Genomic DNA, 14703 nt, shown 5'->3' on the forward strand with positions numbered 1-14703 from the left:
AATGAATTGAGCCACGCTGCTAAAGACTGACTGACTGAATGAATGAATTGAGCCACGCTGCTAAAGACTGACTGACTGAATGAATGAATTGAGCCACGCTGCTAAAGACTGACTGAATGAATGAATGAACTGAGCCACGCTGCTAAAGACTGACTGACTGAATGAATGAATTGAGCCACGCTGCTAAAGACTGACTGACTGACTGAATGAATTGAGCCACGCTGCTAAAGACTGACTGACTGACTGAATGAATGGAGCCACGCTGCTAAAGACTGACTGAATGAATGAATGAACTGAGCCACGCTGCTAAAGACTGACTGAATGAATGAATGAATTGAGCCACGCTGCTAAAGACTGACTGACTGAATGAATGAATTGAGCCACGCTGCTAAAGACTGACTGAATGAATGAATGAACTGAGCCACGCTGCTAAAGACTGACTGAATGAATGAATGAATTGAGCCACGCTGCTAAAGACTGACTGACTGAATGAATGAATTGAGCCACGCTGCTAAAGACTGACTGACTGACTGAATGAATGGAGCCACGCTGCTAAAGACTGACTGAATGAATGAATGAACTGAGCCACGCTGCTAAAGACTGACTGACTGAATGAATGAATTGAGCCACGCTGCTAAAGACTGACTGACTGAATGAATGAATTGAGCCACGCTGCTAAAGACTGACTGACTGAATGAATGAACTGAGCCACGCTGCTAAAGACTGACTGAATGAATGAATGAACTGAGCCACGCTGCTAAAGACTGACTGACTGAATGAATGAATTGAGCCACGCTGCTAAAGACTGACTGACTGAATGAATGAACTGAGCCACGCTGCTAAAGACTGACTGACTGAATGAATGAATTGAGCCACGCTGCTAAAGACTGACTGACTGAATGAATGAATGGAGCCACGCTGCTAAAGACTGACTGACTGAATGAATGAATTGAGCCACGCTGCTAAAGACTGACTGACTGAATGAATGAATTGAGCCACGCTGCTAAAGACTGACTGACTGAATGAATGAATTGAGCCACGCTGCTAAAGACTGACTGACTGACTGAATGAATGGAGCCACGCTGCTAAAGACTGACTGAATGAATGAATGAACTGAGCCACGCTGCTAAAGACTGACTGACTGAATGAATGAATTGAGCCACGCTGCTAAAGACTGACTGACTGAATGAATGAATTGAGCCACGCTGCTAAAGACTGACTGACTGAATGAATGAACTGAGCCACGCTGCTAAAGACTGACTGAATGAATGAATGAACTGAGCCACGCTGCTAAAGACTGACTGAATGAATGAATGAATTGAGCCACGCTGCTAAAGACTGACTGACTGAATGAATGAACTGAGCCACGCTGCTAAAGACTGACTGAATGAATGAATGAACTGAGCCACGCTGCTAAAGACTGACTGACTGAATGAATGAATTGAGCCACGCTGCTAAAGACTGACTGACTGAATGAATGAACTGAGCCACGCTGCTAAAGACTGACTGACTGAATGAATGAATTGAGCCACGCTGCTAAAGACTGACTGACTGAATGAATGAATGGAGCCACGCTGCTAAAGACTGACTGAATGAATGAATGAATTGAGCCACGCTGCTAAAGAGTGACTGACTGAATGAATGAATTGAACCAGGCTGCTAAAGACTACAATTCCCAGAATGCACGGCTAGGGAAAAGGGGGCGTGGCCAAACGCCCGAGGGGGCGGGTCCATAATCGAATCGAACCAATGGAGAAGGAGGATCTGCGCGGGGTGGGCGTGTCCCCTGCGGGGATTGGTGCGCTGGGAGTCGGGGGCGGGGCCTGGCTTTGAGGCTGGCGCCGCGGGGCGGGCGGTGGGCTCAGTGCTCCCGCGGCGGGCGGCGGGTGCAGTCGCAGGGAGCGTGTGCTGCGAACCCCGCGGCCCGCGCCGGCCGAAGTCGATGGCTGCTGCCGGCCGAGGTGAGGCGGGAGGGGCCGGGGAAGAGGCCGGGGAGCGACCCCAAAGGCTGGCCCCGTCCAGCCGGGCAACAGGGGAAGCCTCGCATCGGGGTCGGGGGATGATGATGATAGCATTTAGTAAGCACTTACTATGTGCAGGGCACTGCTCTGAGCGCTGGGGAGGTCACAAGCTGATCGAGCAGTCCCACGGGGGGCTCACAGTCTTCATCCCCATTTTACAGATGAGTTAACTGAGGCGCAGAGAAGTTGTGACTTGCCCGGAGTCACACAGCTCACAATTGGCGGAGCCAGGATTTGAACCCTCTCCAAAGCCCGTGCTCTTTCCACAGAGCCACGCTGCTTAGGTAATCAGGTTGGACATATCCATGCCCCTCATGGGGTGCATAGTCTTGATTCCCATTTTACAGATGAGGGAACTGAGGCACAGAGAAGTTGTGACTTGCCCAGAGTCACACAGCTGACAGTTGGTGGAGCCAGGATTTGAACCCATTCCAAAGCCCGTGCTCTTTCCATAGAGCCATGCTGCTTAGGTAATCAGGTTGGACATAGTCCGTGTCCCTCCTGGGGCTCAGAATCTTGATTCCCATTTTACAGATGAGGGAACTGAGGCACAGAGAAGTTAAGTGACTTGCCCAGAGTCACGCAGCTCACAATTGGCGGAGCCAGGATTTGAACCCATTCCAAAGCCCATGCTCTTTCCATAGAGCCATGCTGCTTAGGTAATCAGGTTGGACATAGTCCATGTCCCTCATGGGGCGCACAGTCTTGATTCCCATTTTGCAGGTGAGGGAACTGAGGCACAGAGAAGTTGTGACTTGCCCAGAGTCACACAGCTGACAATTGGCGGAGCCAGGATTTGAACCCACTCCAAAGCCCGTGCTCTTTCCACAGAGCCACGCTGCCCAGGTAATCAGGTTAGGCGTAGTCCATGTCCCTCATGGGGCTCACGATCTTATTTACAGGTGAGGGAACTGAGGCACAGAGAAGTTGTGACTGGCCCAGAGTCACACAGCTCACAGTTGGCGGAGCCAGGATTTGAACCCATTCCAAAGCCCGTGCTCTTTCCACAGGGCCACGCTGCTTAGGTAATCAGGTTGGACATAATCCATGTCCCTCATGGGGTGCATAGTCTTGATTCCCATTTTGCAGGTGAGGGAACTGAGGCACAGAGAAGTTGTGACTTGCCCAGAGTCACACAGCTGACAGTTGGCGGAGGCAGGATTTGAACCCATTCCAAAGCCCATGCTCTTTCCACAGAGCCACGCTGCTTAGGTAATCAGGTTGGACATAGTGCATGTCCCTCCTGGGGCTCAGAGTCTTGATTCCCATTTTGCAGGTGAGGGAACTGAGGCACAGAGAAGTTGTGACTTGCCCAGAGTCACACAGCTGACAATTGGCGGAGCCAGGATTTGAACCCTCTCCAAAGCCCGTGCTCTTTCCACAGAGCCATGCTGCCTAGGTAATCAGGTTAGGCGTAGTCCATGTCCCTCATGGGGCTCATGATCTTATTTACAGGTGAGGGAACTGAGGCACAGAGAAGTTGTGACTGGCCCAGAGTCACACAGCTCACAGTTGGCGGAGCCAGGATTTGAACCCACTCCAAAGCCCATGCTCTTTCCACAGAGCCACGCTGCTTAGGTAATCAGGTTGGACATAGTCCATGTCCCTCATGGGGCGCACAGTCTTGATTCCCATTTTGCAGGTAAGGGAACTGAGGCACAGAGAAGTCATGACTTGCCCAGAGTCACACAGCTGACAATTGGCGGAGCCAGGATTTGAACCCACTCCAAAGCCCGTGCTCTTTCCACAGAGCTACGCTGCTTAGGTAATCAGGTTGGACAGAGTGCATGTCCCTCCTGGGGCTCACAGTCTTGATTCCCATTTTACAGGTGAGGGAACTGAGGCACAGAGAAGTTGTGACTTGCCCAGAGTCACACAGATGACAATTGGCGGAGCCAGGATTTGAACCCACTCGAAAGCCCGTGCTCTTTCCACTGAGCCAAGCTGCTTAGGTAATCAATCAATCAATCAATCGTATTTATTGAGCGCTTACTGTGTGCAGAGCACTGTACTAAGCGCTTGGGAAGTACAAGTTGCCAACATATAGAGACAGTCCCTACCCAATAGTGGGCTCAATCAGGTTGGACATAGTCCATGTCCCTCCTGGGGCTCACAGTCTTGATTCCCATTTTACAGGTGAGGGAACTGAGGCACAGAGAAGTTAAGTGACTTGCCCAGAGTCACACAGCTGACAATTGGCGGAGCCAGGATTTGAACCCGTGACCTCTGACTCCAAAGCCCGTGCTCTTTCCACTAAGCCATGCTGCTTAGGGAGGAGTCCCTGGGCTTTTAACCTGCTTCTCTGCGCGGGGAGGGATTGGGTTATCCCTGGGGTCTGGGGAGGAGGCGACCCTGGATTAGCATTTGCGCTCAGATTGGGAAAGAAGGTGATCGCATTCATTCATTCAGTCGTATTTATTGAGCGCTTACTGTGTGCAGAGCACTGGACTAAGCACTTGGGAAGTACAAGTTGGTAACATATAGAGACGGTCCCGACCCAGCAGCGGGCTCACAGGCTAGAAGGGGGAGACAGACAACAGAACATATTAACAAAATAAAATAAATAGAATAAATATGCACAAGTAAAATAAATAGGGTAATAAATATGGTTTGAGGAGGGGACGGAACTCTGGGTGATCCGGCTGGTCCGGAGGGAGGGGGTGGTCTCTGGATGATCTGACCGTCTGAGAAAGGGGTCTCTTAATGTCCAGGGCAGTCTCTGGCTGTCTGGCTGGTCTGGGGAGAAAGGGGTCTCTGGATTATCATTCTGGTCTGAGGGGAAGGGGGATTCTGCATGATCCGGCCGGTCTGGAGAGAAGAGGGTCTCTGGATGTCCAGCTGGTCCGGGGAGAAAAGGGTCTCTGGATTATCATTCCGGTCTGGGGGGAAGGGGAGCCTCTGTATGATCTGACTGGTTTGGAGAGAAGAGGGTCTCTGGATGTCCAGGGGGTCTCTGGCTGTCCGGCCGGTCCGGGGAGAAAGGGGTCTCTGGATTATCATTCTGGTCTGGGCGGAAGGGGACCACTGCATGATCTGGCCGGTCTGGAAAGAAGAGGGTCCCTGGGTGTCTGGGGGTCTCTGGATGCCCGGCTGGTCCAGGGAGAAAGGGGTCTCTGGATTATCATTCTGGTCGGGGAGAGGGGGGCCTCTGGAAGATCTGGCTGTTCTGGAGAGGTCTCTGGAGCATCTGTCCCGCCTGAGAAAGGGGTCTCTGGGTGTCCAGGGGATCTCTGGATGTCCGGCTGATCCGGGGAGAGAGGGGTCTCTGGATGATCATACTGGTCTGGGGAGAAGGGGGCCTCTGGAAGATTTAGCTGGTCTGGGGAGAGGGGGTCTCTGGATGATCTGTCCCGCCTGAGAAAAGGGTCTCTAGATACCTGGGGATCTCTGGATGTCCGGCTGGTCTGGGGAGGAAGGGGGTCTCTGGATTGTCATTCTGATCTGTGCAGAAGGGGTCTCTGGATGTCTGGCTGGTTTGGGGAGGAAGGGGATCTCTGGATTGTCATTCTGATCTGTGCAGAAGGGGTCTCTGGATGATCCAGCTGGTCTGGGTTGGAGGGGATCTTGGGATGATCAGCCTGGTGTGGGGTGAAGGGCACTTCTAGAAGATCATTCTAGTCTGGGGAGAAGGAGTTTCTGGATTGTCTAGTCTGAGGAGAAGAGGGTCTTCTGTTACCCTGGGGAGAAGGCTGTCTCCAGCTTATCTGTCTGGTGTGGGGAGAAGGATTTATTTATTATTATTTATTTTTATCAGGTTTAGTGGGGAGGACCAAACTGGGTCGTCTATCTGGTATAGAGTAGGGAAATGCCAATGTATTTTTTCTGGAGGAACTATTTAGTTTGGAGAAGATAGTGGTTCTAGATTATTTTTCTGGCTGGGGAGGAAGGTGGACTGGGACTGTCTTCTGGGTCTGCGGAAAGTATGGCAGTTTTATGTTTGTTTGGACTAGGGTGGGGAAATGCCTCTGGAATATCTGGCCTGTGGGAGACAACTGCTGTTCTGGGTGTGTGATGATTTAAAGAGGAAACTGGAGGTGCAGGAGACATGGCAAGGTCCAAAGGCGGTTGATTTCAAATAAGCTAGAGACCAGTGGAGTGAGCAAATCAAGGGACCTGGAGTTTGGCATTTGGGTGACTAAGAAATCTGGTTGTGTGTTAGTGGTAAACAGTGGTCGCAGAGGTGCCGGATGTTGTCGGAGGTAACTAGTTTGCCATTTGGGGACTGGTAAATCAAGGGTGGGGCCTCTTGGCATTGAGCAAGGAAGGGGGTGGCTGGGAGGTGATGACTCTTAGTAAATAGAGGGAGGGTGATACTTGGGCAACTGAGGGAGGTAGAGGTTGGGTGTGTCTGCTGAGGTAAACTGAACCAGGATGAGTAGCACAGTGTGGGTAATCTGTAGTAAATTGGAGGTCTTGTGGAGTGGATCTAATTTCAGGCCTGAGTCTCGGGGCCAAGGAGCGGGCAGGGACATTTCCCCGTGGCATAGACACAGGGCAAACTAAAAGCAGGAAACTCTGTTTTCAGCATCCCCCATCCAATGCCATGTCTGAACTTTTCTTCCTTTCAGAACTCCTCCTGGGAGCTCCTAACTGAAGGGAGACGTGCTGATTTCCCCAAGCCTCCAGTTCCCCTGTCACTGAAGAGGTCCCCAGGATTGCATTGGGAAGAGAGTGGAACCGACAGTTCGCAAGATGTCGGATGAGAGCCTGTCCAGTTTGGATGAGGGAGCCCTGCGAAAGCTGGTGAGTGGAGCTGACCATCCTGATGGTATAGGAGAGAGTCCCTCTCTCCTCCCTTCCCACAGTGTGACCTTAAGGGTTGTAGTGAGATTTCTGACATTTTAGTGCTCTTCCCCAGGGCTGGAGAATCAGAGAGCTTGGTGGGGCGGGGGGGAAAGGGGCAGGGAGAGGAAATGGCAAGGCTACTAGACCTTCAGGTGTCATGGAGGATTTGCACCCCTGGTTTCCAGACTTCTTCCCCCAGACTCCTGAGTTTGGTTTCACATGGTCAGCTCTCTGGCCTTTGTGGAATTTGCCTCCATGCCAGGCTGCAGTGCCAGAGGGTTTCAGTGTGTGGTGATGGGATTGACCCATCTGCTCTCCTCCCATCCCCCTGTTTAAACAATAACTAGAGTCATGAGCCTTGCCCTGGGGCAACCCTAGTGCTGGGAGAGGGGCACTAATGTTAGCTAAAAAAAAAAATAAAAATAATGCTGGTATTTGTTAAGCGCTTACTACGTGCCAGGCACTGTACTAAGTGCTGGAATGGTTGCAAGCAAATGGAATTGGACATAGTCCCTGTCCCACATGGGGCTCATTTTACAGGTGAGGTAACTGAGCCACAGAGAAGTTAAGTGACTTGCCCAAGGTCTCAGAGAAAACAAGTGGCAGAGCCAGGATTAGAACCCAGATCCTTCCGACTCCCAAAGTCCATGCTCTGTCCACTAGGCCGTGTTGCTCTTACTCTTGTTGGCCCTAATGCTCCTGTCCTGAGCCCCTCTCGCAGTAACCCTGGGAAATGAGCTTCTTATGAGGGCAGTCACCATTTTTGGGGTGCTGGGGGGGCCTTTCTGTACATCAGCCATTTCCTCTTTAGCAGCTCAGCTGTCCCTCAACCCGGGCAAGGAGGGCATTTTAAGAGATGCTGTTCAGTCCAGCCTAGGAGTAGGTCCAAGTTCTTGAGTCCTTGAGAGAGAAGACTCCCCCTGTCTTCCCTCAGAGGTGGCCCAGAGTTAATGATGTGCCCACCCTGGCTTCTCAAGTCTGTGGCTCAGCCTGGCAGAGATAGAAAGCCAGTGGTTATCTTGAGGGGAGCAGCTGACCCTGGGAAGCCCATTTGGAGCTGTCCCGACCTCCCCCACTCCCTAAGAGACGGCCCCAAGAGCCTTCGTTTCCACAGCTGCTTCCTGCCAAACTGGAGTCGGCTGACTTGGCAACCTCAAAACATTGGCCAGGAGGAGCTGGGGGCCTTCCAAGGGGTCCCAGGGCCTGGGGTGGGTCTTGGTGGAGCTGGGCAGCTGTGCAGAATGACAAGCCCTGAGGAGCTGGACTGAAACTTCATTCTGAGAATCAGGAACTCTTCCAGGGCGGAAGAATCCTTCATGGAATTTGGGAAGGAGATGATATTTTTCCCCTCATTTTTGTTTTAAATGGTATTTGTTAAGCGCTTACTACGTGCCAGGCACTGTACTAAGCGCTGGGGTAGATACAAATTATTCATGTCCCACATGGGGTTCACAGTATTAGTCCCCCTTTTACAGATGAGGAACCTGAGGCCCAGAGAGGTGAAACGATTACCCAGGGTCACACAGCAGACCAGTGGTGGAACCAGGATTAGAACCTGGGTTCTTCTGACGTCCAGGCCTGTGCTCTGTTCTCTAGGCCATGCTGCTTCTCATTTCTTCATTGAGCTGCCCACCTGATATTTTCCCCAGGAAACCCATACCTGCCTTGACTTCTCGTGCTCATGTCCTTTCCCTTGCCTCTTGGTCTCCCCTTGGCTTCCCTCCATCCATCTTAAATTCCTCTGACCAGACCCGGCCCTTCTCTTTTACCCTCGGTGCCCCGTTGCCAGAACTCAGAACCAAAGTCATGTGGGGCCAATTACTTGGGGGTATCGTATCCTGATGAGGGCTCCCATTCCCCAACTTGGGAGCTGGCAGCCCTAGGCCTTCCTGCCCTGTGTCCCGGGATTGCCAGGGTGAAGTCAGGGTGGTTTGGGAGCACTTGAGCTAATGCTCTGGAACCAGGATTTCCCACGTGCTCCGGTTTCCTACCTCACGGGCGTGAAGTGTGGGTGAAAGTATTTCCAGAGGATGCGCTGAGGGAGGCTGGGCTGGGCTGAGGCTCCAGAGCCTGGAAGCTCTAACAAGCAGCTGTCCCGAGAACTGGGAGCAATGTCTCTGACCTTGGCTGCCTGTGGATGGGGAGAGCTAGTGCTGCTGGGCCTGTGGGGGTGGGAGGATGGTGGGCTGGGGTTCCTTGATTCTCCCCCATCCCCACAGGCCTTTGAACAGGTCCTTGAAGTATTACTCTGCCTCTTGGGTCCCCACTCAGCCCAGGACACAGCTGCAGGTGAACAGAAAGCAACTGCTTCCTAATCCAGGAAGCAACTGGGTGCTGAAGCTTGACAATCTGTGGGGTTGGATTCACGCTGGAGGCGGAGGCTGGATGTTGTCAATGGGCCCGGCCCGGCTCTTCTAGTCTGGTTCCTGGCTGTGTGCACAGTAGGTCCCAAGGAGGCCGGTTTCCCCCAGGGAAGCCTGGCTGGCTAGGAGAACTGGGAAGCAGGTGAGTGGGCCCTGGGCAGCCAGCTTCCAGGCTACCTGCTTTCCTTTTGAGCAAGGGTCAGGAGGGAGTTAAAGATTTACTGCCACTGGAGGCTCCCAAATGAGATCCATGTGGCGATTGCAGGCTCTAACCTGTGGATTTATGGCTGAGGTGCTGAGGTTAGAGAGTCCTCTTGGCAACGTCTCCCTGTTCTTCTTAGGACAGAGGCAACCAGCCTAAGCTCTGGTATGGGGAGAAAAGGGAACGTGGTTTGTGGGGAGATGGCAGGAGGGACCACAGTGGAGAGTTTACAAACCGTCCATTCTGTCCCTCCATGTCTGCTGGAATCTCATGAGGCCTCCCCACCCTGGCTCCTGGGCCCAGGGTTCTCCAGGGTGGGCTCATGGCGGGTGAGGAGGAGAATGGTCTCCAGAGCCCTGAAGCCTTGAGAATGAGAGGGAAGGAAAATTTATGGGTAGAGCAATCCTGGGAAAAGGGAAGGGGGCCATTGCCCAGAGAACAACATAGCTTTCCCAAAAAGCAGTGGGGGTCCCTTGAGCCTGTGGCTTATGAGGAGGGAAGGGATTGAGGTGGAGGGTGGTCAGGGCCGGGAGGACCCTTGTCCATTGATGCCTGCTGGGAAGACCGTGGGCCTGGAAGTCAGAAGACCTGAGTTCTAAATCCAGCCCTGCCACTGCCCTGCTGTGTGGCCTTGGACAAGTCATTTAACTTTTCTGGGGCAAGGTTTCTTCATCTGAAAAATAGGAATTTCGTGACCAGTTTCTCCCTACCTCTTAAGAGTATGAGCCCTGCGTGGAACAGGGGCTGTGTTGGACTGATTATCTTACTTCTACCTCAACCCTTAGCACATTGGCACAGGGTAAATGCTAAATGAATACCATAGCTGACATCGCTTTCCCAGCTCTCAAGGGTGATCCACGACCTCAGTGGCCCTCGCTCCCCAGAGAAAAAATGGAGGAAATTGCCTAGATCTTGCAGATATTCAGTGACGATCCATTTCTTGTATCCATGGAGCTCCGGCCACCACTTCTACCCTTCTTTGTCTCCCAGCCCCTGCCTTGCCTGGTTTTCAGGGCCATTTTTGGGGAGGCAGGAGAGTCCAGTCTTGGACTGAAGCATAGAGAAAGGGCCTTGGCAGCACCTTTGCCAGTTGGAAGGGCAAGAGGCTGTGCGGCTGGGGGATGACTGAACTTGAACTCAGGGCAGCTTCCGGGGTAGTGGAAGCTTAAAGTCCTGAGGAGCCCTCCTTCCCAGCAGTTTCCTAGCGGGAAAGGCTCTTTCTGGGTGTGACTAACTCCCTTTCCTCGCACACGCACTCGTATACACACACATGTATATATACAAAGCTGCCGCCAGGCCAGCCCAGCAGCCCAGTGGTGTGGGCAGTAGCCCTTCTCCCTCCCGCTTGGGAGCCTCTACGACATGGTGGCCAGGACTGGTCACCTGGGCCATGACCCCACAGGGCGACCCACTGGCTCCCCAGGGCCCCGAGTGGCTAACCGACTTAGGGGGCCAATGCGGGACGGAGAGGTAGGTGGAAGCAGCCCGGTCCTGAGGAACAAAGCCCACTGCTGCCCGACTCCCGCCCACCCTGGCAGGCCTCCACACAGTGGAAGCCCAGTGGATTATCAGCAGCTGGAATTATGTCGGCTGGAGGGAAACTACCAGTCTCGGGCCTAGAGGTGTCTCATTCGCCTCAATCCTCCGCTCTTTCCTGTTGGCACAAGGGGAGGGCCAGGTTCCGACAGAGCCCTGGGATGTGTTGACGGTGATCCATCAGCCACCCAAGGTTACCATTTGCCCTCCTGCCTGTCTTTGCTGCCTTCCGTCCTGGGGGACCACCAGGCCAAGGGCATCTCCTCCGCTTTGTGCCTCGGCCTGTGCTGCTTGGGGGCAGGAGACGGATCCAGCTGGGACATGGGCACGGAGCCTGCGGCTCAGCTGAAGTCCCCACTGTGGTCTCCCTGAATGTGAAAAACCAGCGCGGCGTCTTCTCTTCCCCCACTGGCACCAGGAAAGAGTTTTTCTACGGCTGCTCTTGGCTCAACCCGGTCCCCGCCGTGGGCTCGGGGAGAAGATTAGACCTTATAAGGAAAAACTCGGCTTGGCTGTCCTGCTCCCTTCTCACCCGCGTGCACACGCAGCAGGCTCCTGTGCTGCACCCCACCCCCTCCCTCACCCTTCTTGCCCTGCTTCCTCTCCCCTAGGCCCAAGTTTTCTCTTTTCCCCGAATTCTCCCCTTTTCCTCCCTCTCTCCCGTCCCTCTTCCCTTCCCTCCAGCCTGGGAGGTTTTGGGTTATTTCTGTTCCTTTTGGTAGTTTCCTGTTTCCTCCTCTCACATTCCTGAGGGCTGGGGCTCCAGGGGCAGGGTGGGATTGGGGGCTGCTTAGGGATCCTGGAAGGGGCACACGGTGGCAGGATTTGGGACTGGGTCCTGGCTTGGGGGTAGAGAGAGAGAGTGTGAGTGTGTACTGACCCTGTACGTGTGATGGGGGGGCTGGGATGGGGAGAGCTTCTGGGCTAGGGCCAAGCCGACTAGCTGGTGGGATCTCCGCTTCCTCTCTCACTGCTCCCCTCCCTCCCCGAATGCAGGTCCGACCTGGGGGGCCTCTTAAGGCCTGAGCGGGGTCTGATTGAGCGAGGGAGCCGGCCTTCCCTCTCAGCTGTCCCTAGAGCCTCCCTCCTCCCTTGTACACGTGTTGCCCCTGACTACTCTGAATCAGGGGTGGGGCAGCCGTGCCCTCTCTCAGGAAACCCTGGTCTAGCCGGGACAACTCTCACCAGTCGATTGGTTGGTTTTCAGCCGGGACAACTCTCACCAGTCGATTGGTTGGTTTAAACCTCCAAACTGCCGCCTCTGGAGCAGCTGAGTCAGAAGTTCAGGTTCCTGTGGGATCCCGCTGGAATCCCTGGGGCAGGGGAGGCGCTTATTCCCGGCTCACCCCTAGCTCTTCTTCCCTGGGCCAGGGAGACTAGCTGTAGTTTCTCCCCGGGCAGAAGGAGCAGCTCACTCCTGGGAAGAATTCAACTCCTGGGTGAAATGGGGAAGGGCCGCCCTCCCTCTCCCTCCTTTTCGGCCAAGCTGTAGGGTCTGTGTCTTAGTTCCCAGAATCCTCCTGCTGAAGGCTTGGTTTTGGAAGGACTGGCTGAAGTGCCGCACACTGGCAGCAGAGGAAAAGGTCCTCTTTCCGTCCCGTCTCCATGGATTGTTCAGATTCCAGCTGGAGAATTTATATTCAGCTTCCGAAACCCTCCTCCGCCTCCCCCCTCAACCCATAACAATAGCATTTTGTACTTTCACCTCTAGAACCTTACAGACATTAACCCCTGGACCTCCAGGGCTCCCCACAATGTGGCTGGCAACAAAATCCCCATTTTAAGATGGGGAGTGCAGAGCCCAGAGAGGGCAGTTGGGTCACAGGAGGGCAGAGAACAAAGCAAAAGGGCCCAAGCTGCGAAGCTCCTCCCCCAGAGGTGGTTGGTTTCCAGCCCCGCCAGGGATCATCAGAAAGCAGAAGGGGCTGCCCTTGGGTGGGACCAGCTCTGAGGAAAGGCTCTTGTTGGACACACACAGCTGTCAGGGCACAACCGCAGTGTGGCTGTGGTGGGGTGGGGGTTGGGAGGAAGGGAAGGAATGGGTGTGGGGGGGTCAGCTCCAGACCCCAGCCTGCCTCCGCCTGTCATTGTGATGGAGGGCCCAAGCTCCCTGGGTTCCGTCCTGCTCCTCCCTGTCAGTCTGTCACTTGCTTTTCCGTTTGATAGGTTTTGATATTTGTCTGACACAACAAATGTGTTTTGGGCAGATGGTGTGGAACAGACATAGCCCTCCCTGGCTTAGGCTTTTCAGCTCTAAAATAACTGGGTATTCTTCTGTTTCCATGAGCATAGTCTGTGGGACAGGAAAAGAGGGTTTTAAGTTTTTAATTTAAAGAAAAAATTAAGCACTTTCTGTGTGCCAAGTGCTGGGTTAAGTACAGCGGTTGATAAATACTGTTGATTGGTTAGATTGGGCACAGCCCCTCCTTCACAGGGGACTCGAAATTGAAGACATAGGGAGAACAGGTATCTGTTCCCCATTTTATATGTGAGGAAACTAAAGTGCAGAGATGTTAAGTGATTTTCCCAAGGTCACACAGCAGGCCAATGGCAGAGCTGGAACTAGACCCAGAATCTCCTGACTCTTTAAGCTCAGGTGAAACTGTAGCCTTAAACAGAGCCCTTTCCTTTTCCAGGCATTTAACTTCAAACTGCTGGCAGGTTGTTGGGCGTGGGACTAGGGGCCTACTGTTTGCTTTTGTGGGTGTTGCTGTAGTGACTCTTTCCTTCCCTCCACCCCCAGGACTTTCCTCCTCCCCCTGCTCTCCCTCCTTTGCCTACCCAAGGTTTGGTTGCTGAAAGAGGGTTTCCTCTTCCTCCTCCCTGTCCTTGAGAATCCTTAATGGTTGTATTTGTTAAGCGCTTACTGTGTGCCAAGCACTGTACTAAGCACTGGAGTAGATCCACGATAGTTTGGACATAGTCCCCGTCCACATGGGGCTCATAGCCTAGGGAGTAGGATTTAATTCCCATTTTACAGATGAGAAAACTGAGGGACAGAGAAGTGACTTGCTCGAGGTCACACAGCAGACAACTGGCAGAGCTGGGATTAGAACCTGGGTGCTCTCACTCCCAGACCCATGCTCTTTCCACAAGGTCATGCTGCTTCTCTAATCCTTTTCGTATGTTCAGGTGTTTCACTATTTTGCTTTGCTCACTAGTTCTAGAGAGAAAGGCTCTCCCTGCTTCTTCTTTCCCAACCCCCTTTCCCTCCTTCCCTCTATCCTTCCCTAATCTGAAGAGCCCAGGTCCCAAAATGAGGCCCAGGCCGAAAAGGGAACCAACCCAAGAGTTCTGACTCCAAGTCCAGCCATCATCCCTTCCCTAAGATGCAGAGGCCAAGCCACAAAGTCAGGGATAGTTGGAGGTCTAGACTCTAGTCAGAGCCCTTGGGTTCCCTTTTTGGCTTGGGCTATGGGAGGAAACTAACTAAAGTTGCTAAACTATGTGAGGATCCATCCTCCCAGTGGATCCTGGCAAATCTCCTTTCCTCAGCTGGGTCCCGCTTGGAGCCCTCCCACCTGAGACCCTCTCACAGTGGACCTTAGGCACACCCTGCCCAAGACACTTTTGTGAGGTGGTAAGATCAAACCCGAGGGCATGTGGTGGCCCATCCTTGCCTTAGGGCATCCTTAGGGGCTGAAGGCCTGGGGTCTCCCAGGCATGGGGAAGCTTCAGCGGCCTGGGGTCTCCCAGGCATGGGGAAGCTTCAGCGGAGGCCCAAGAATGGAGAGGCGTTAGAAGACAGAGGTCTTTTTGAAGAGTTCTCCTCTCCTCCCCACCCCCCACCCTGAGA

The 14703-nt window shown here is 53.4% G+C and overlaps 1 protein-coding gene across 4 annotated transcripts in view; it reads left to right on the top strand.

Annotated features, from left to right (window-relative positions):
• Nucleotides 1-1907: 1907 nt before the first annotated feature.
• SMTN (smoothelin) overlaps nt 1908-14703 on the top strand; it is a 58558-nt gene continuing 45762 nt past the window's right edge. For all 4 annotated transcript variants that reach the window (XM_038762411.1, XM_038762413.1, XM_038762415.1 and 1 more), the window contains exons 1-2: nt 1908-1961; nt 6590-6764. In XM_038762411.1, the coding sequence (XP_038618339.1) occupies nt 6714-6764 (51 nt within the window). In that variant the 5' untranslated portion in view covers nt 1908-1961; nt 6590-6713. The remainder of the gene's footprint in view (nt 1962-6589; nt 6765-14703) is intronic.

This window comes from Tachyglossus aculeatus, chromosome 21, assembly GCF_015852505.1.
Source record: "Tachyglossus aculeatus isolate mTacAcu1 chromosome 21, mTacAcu1.pri, whole genome shotgun sequence".
NCBI classification, from domain to species: domain Eukaryota; kingdom Metazoa; phylum Chordata; class Mammalia; order Monotremata; family Tachyglossidae; genus Tachyglossus; species Tachyglossus aculeatus.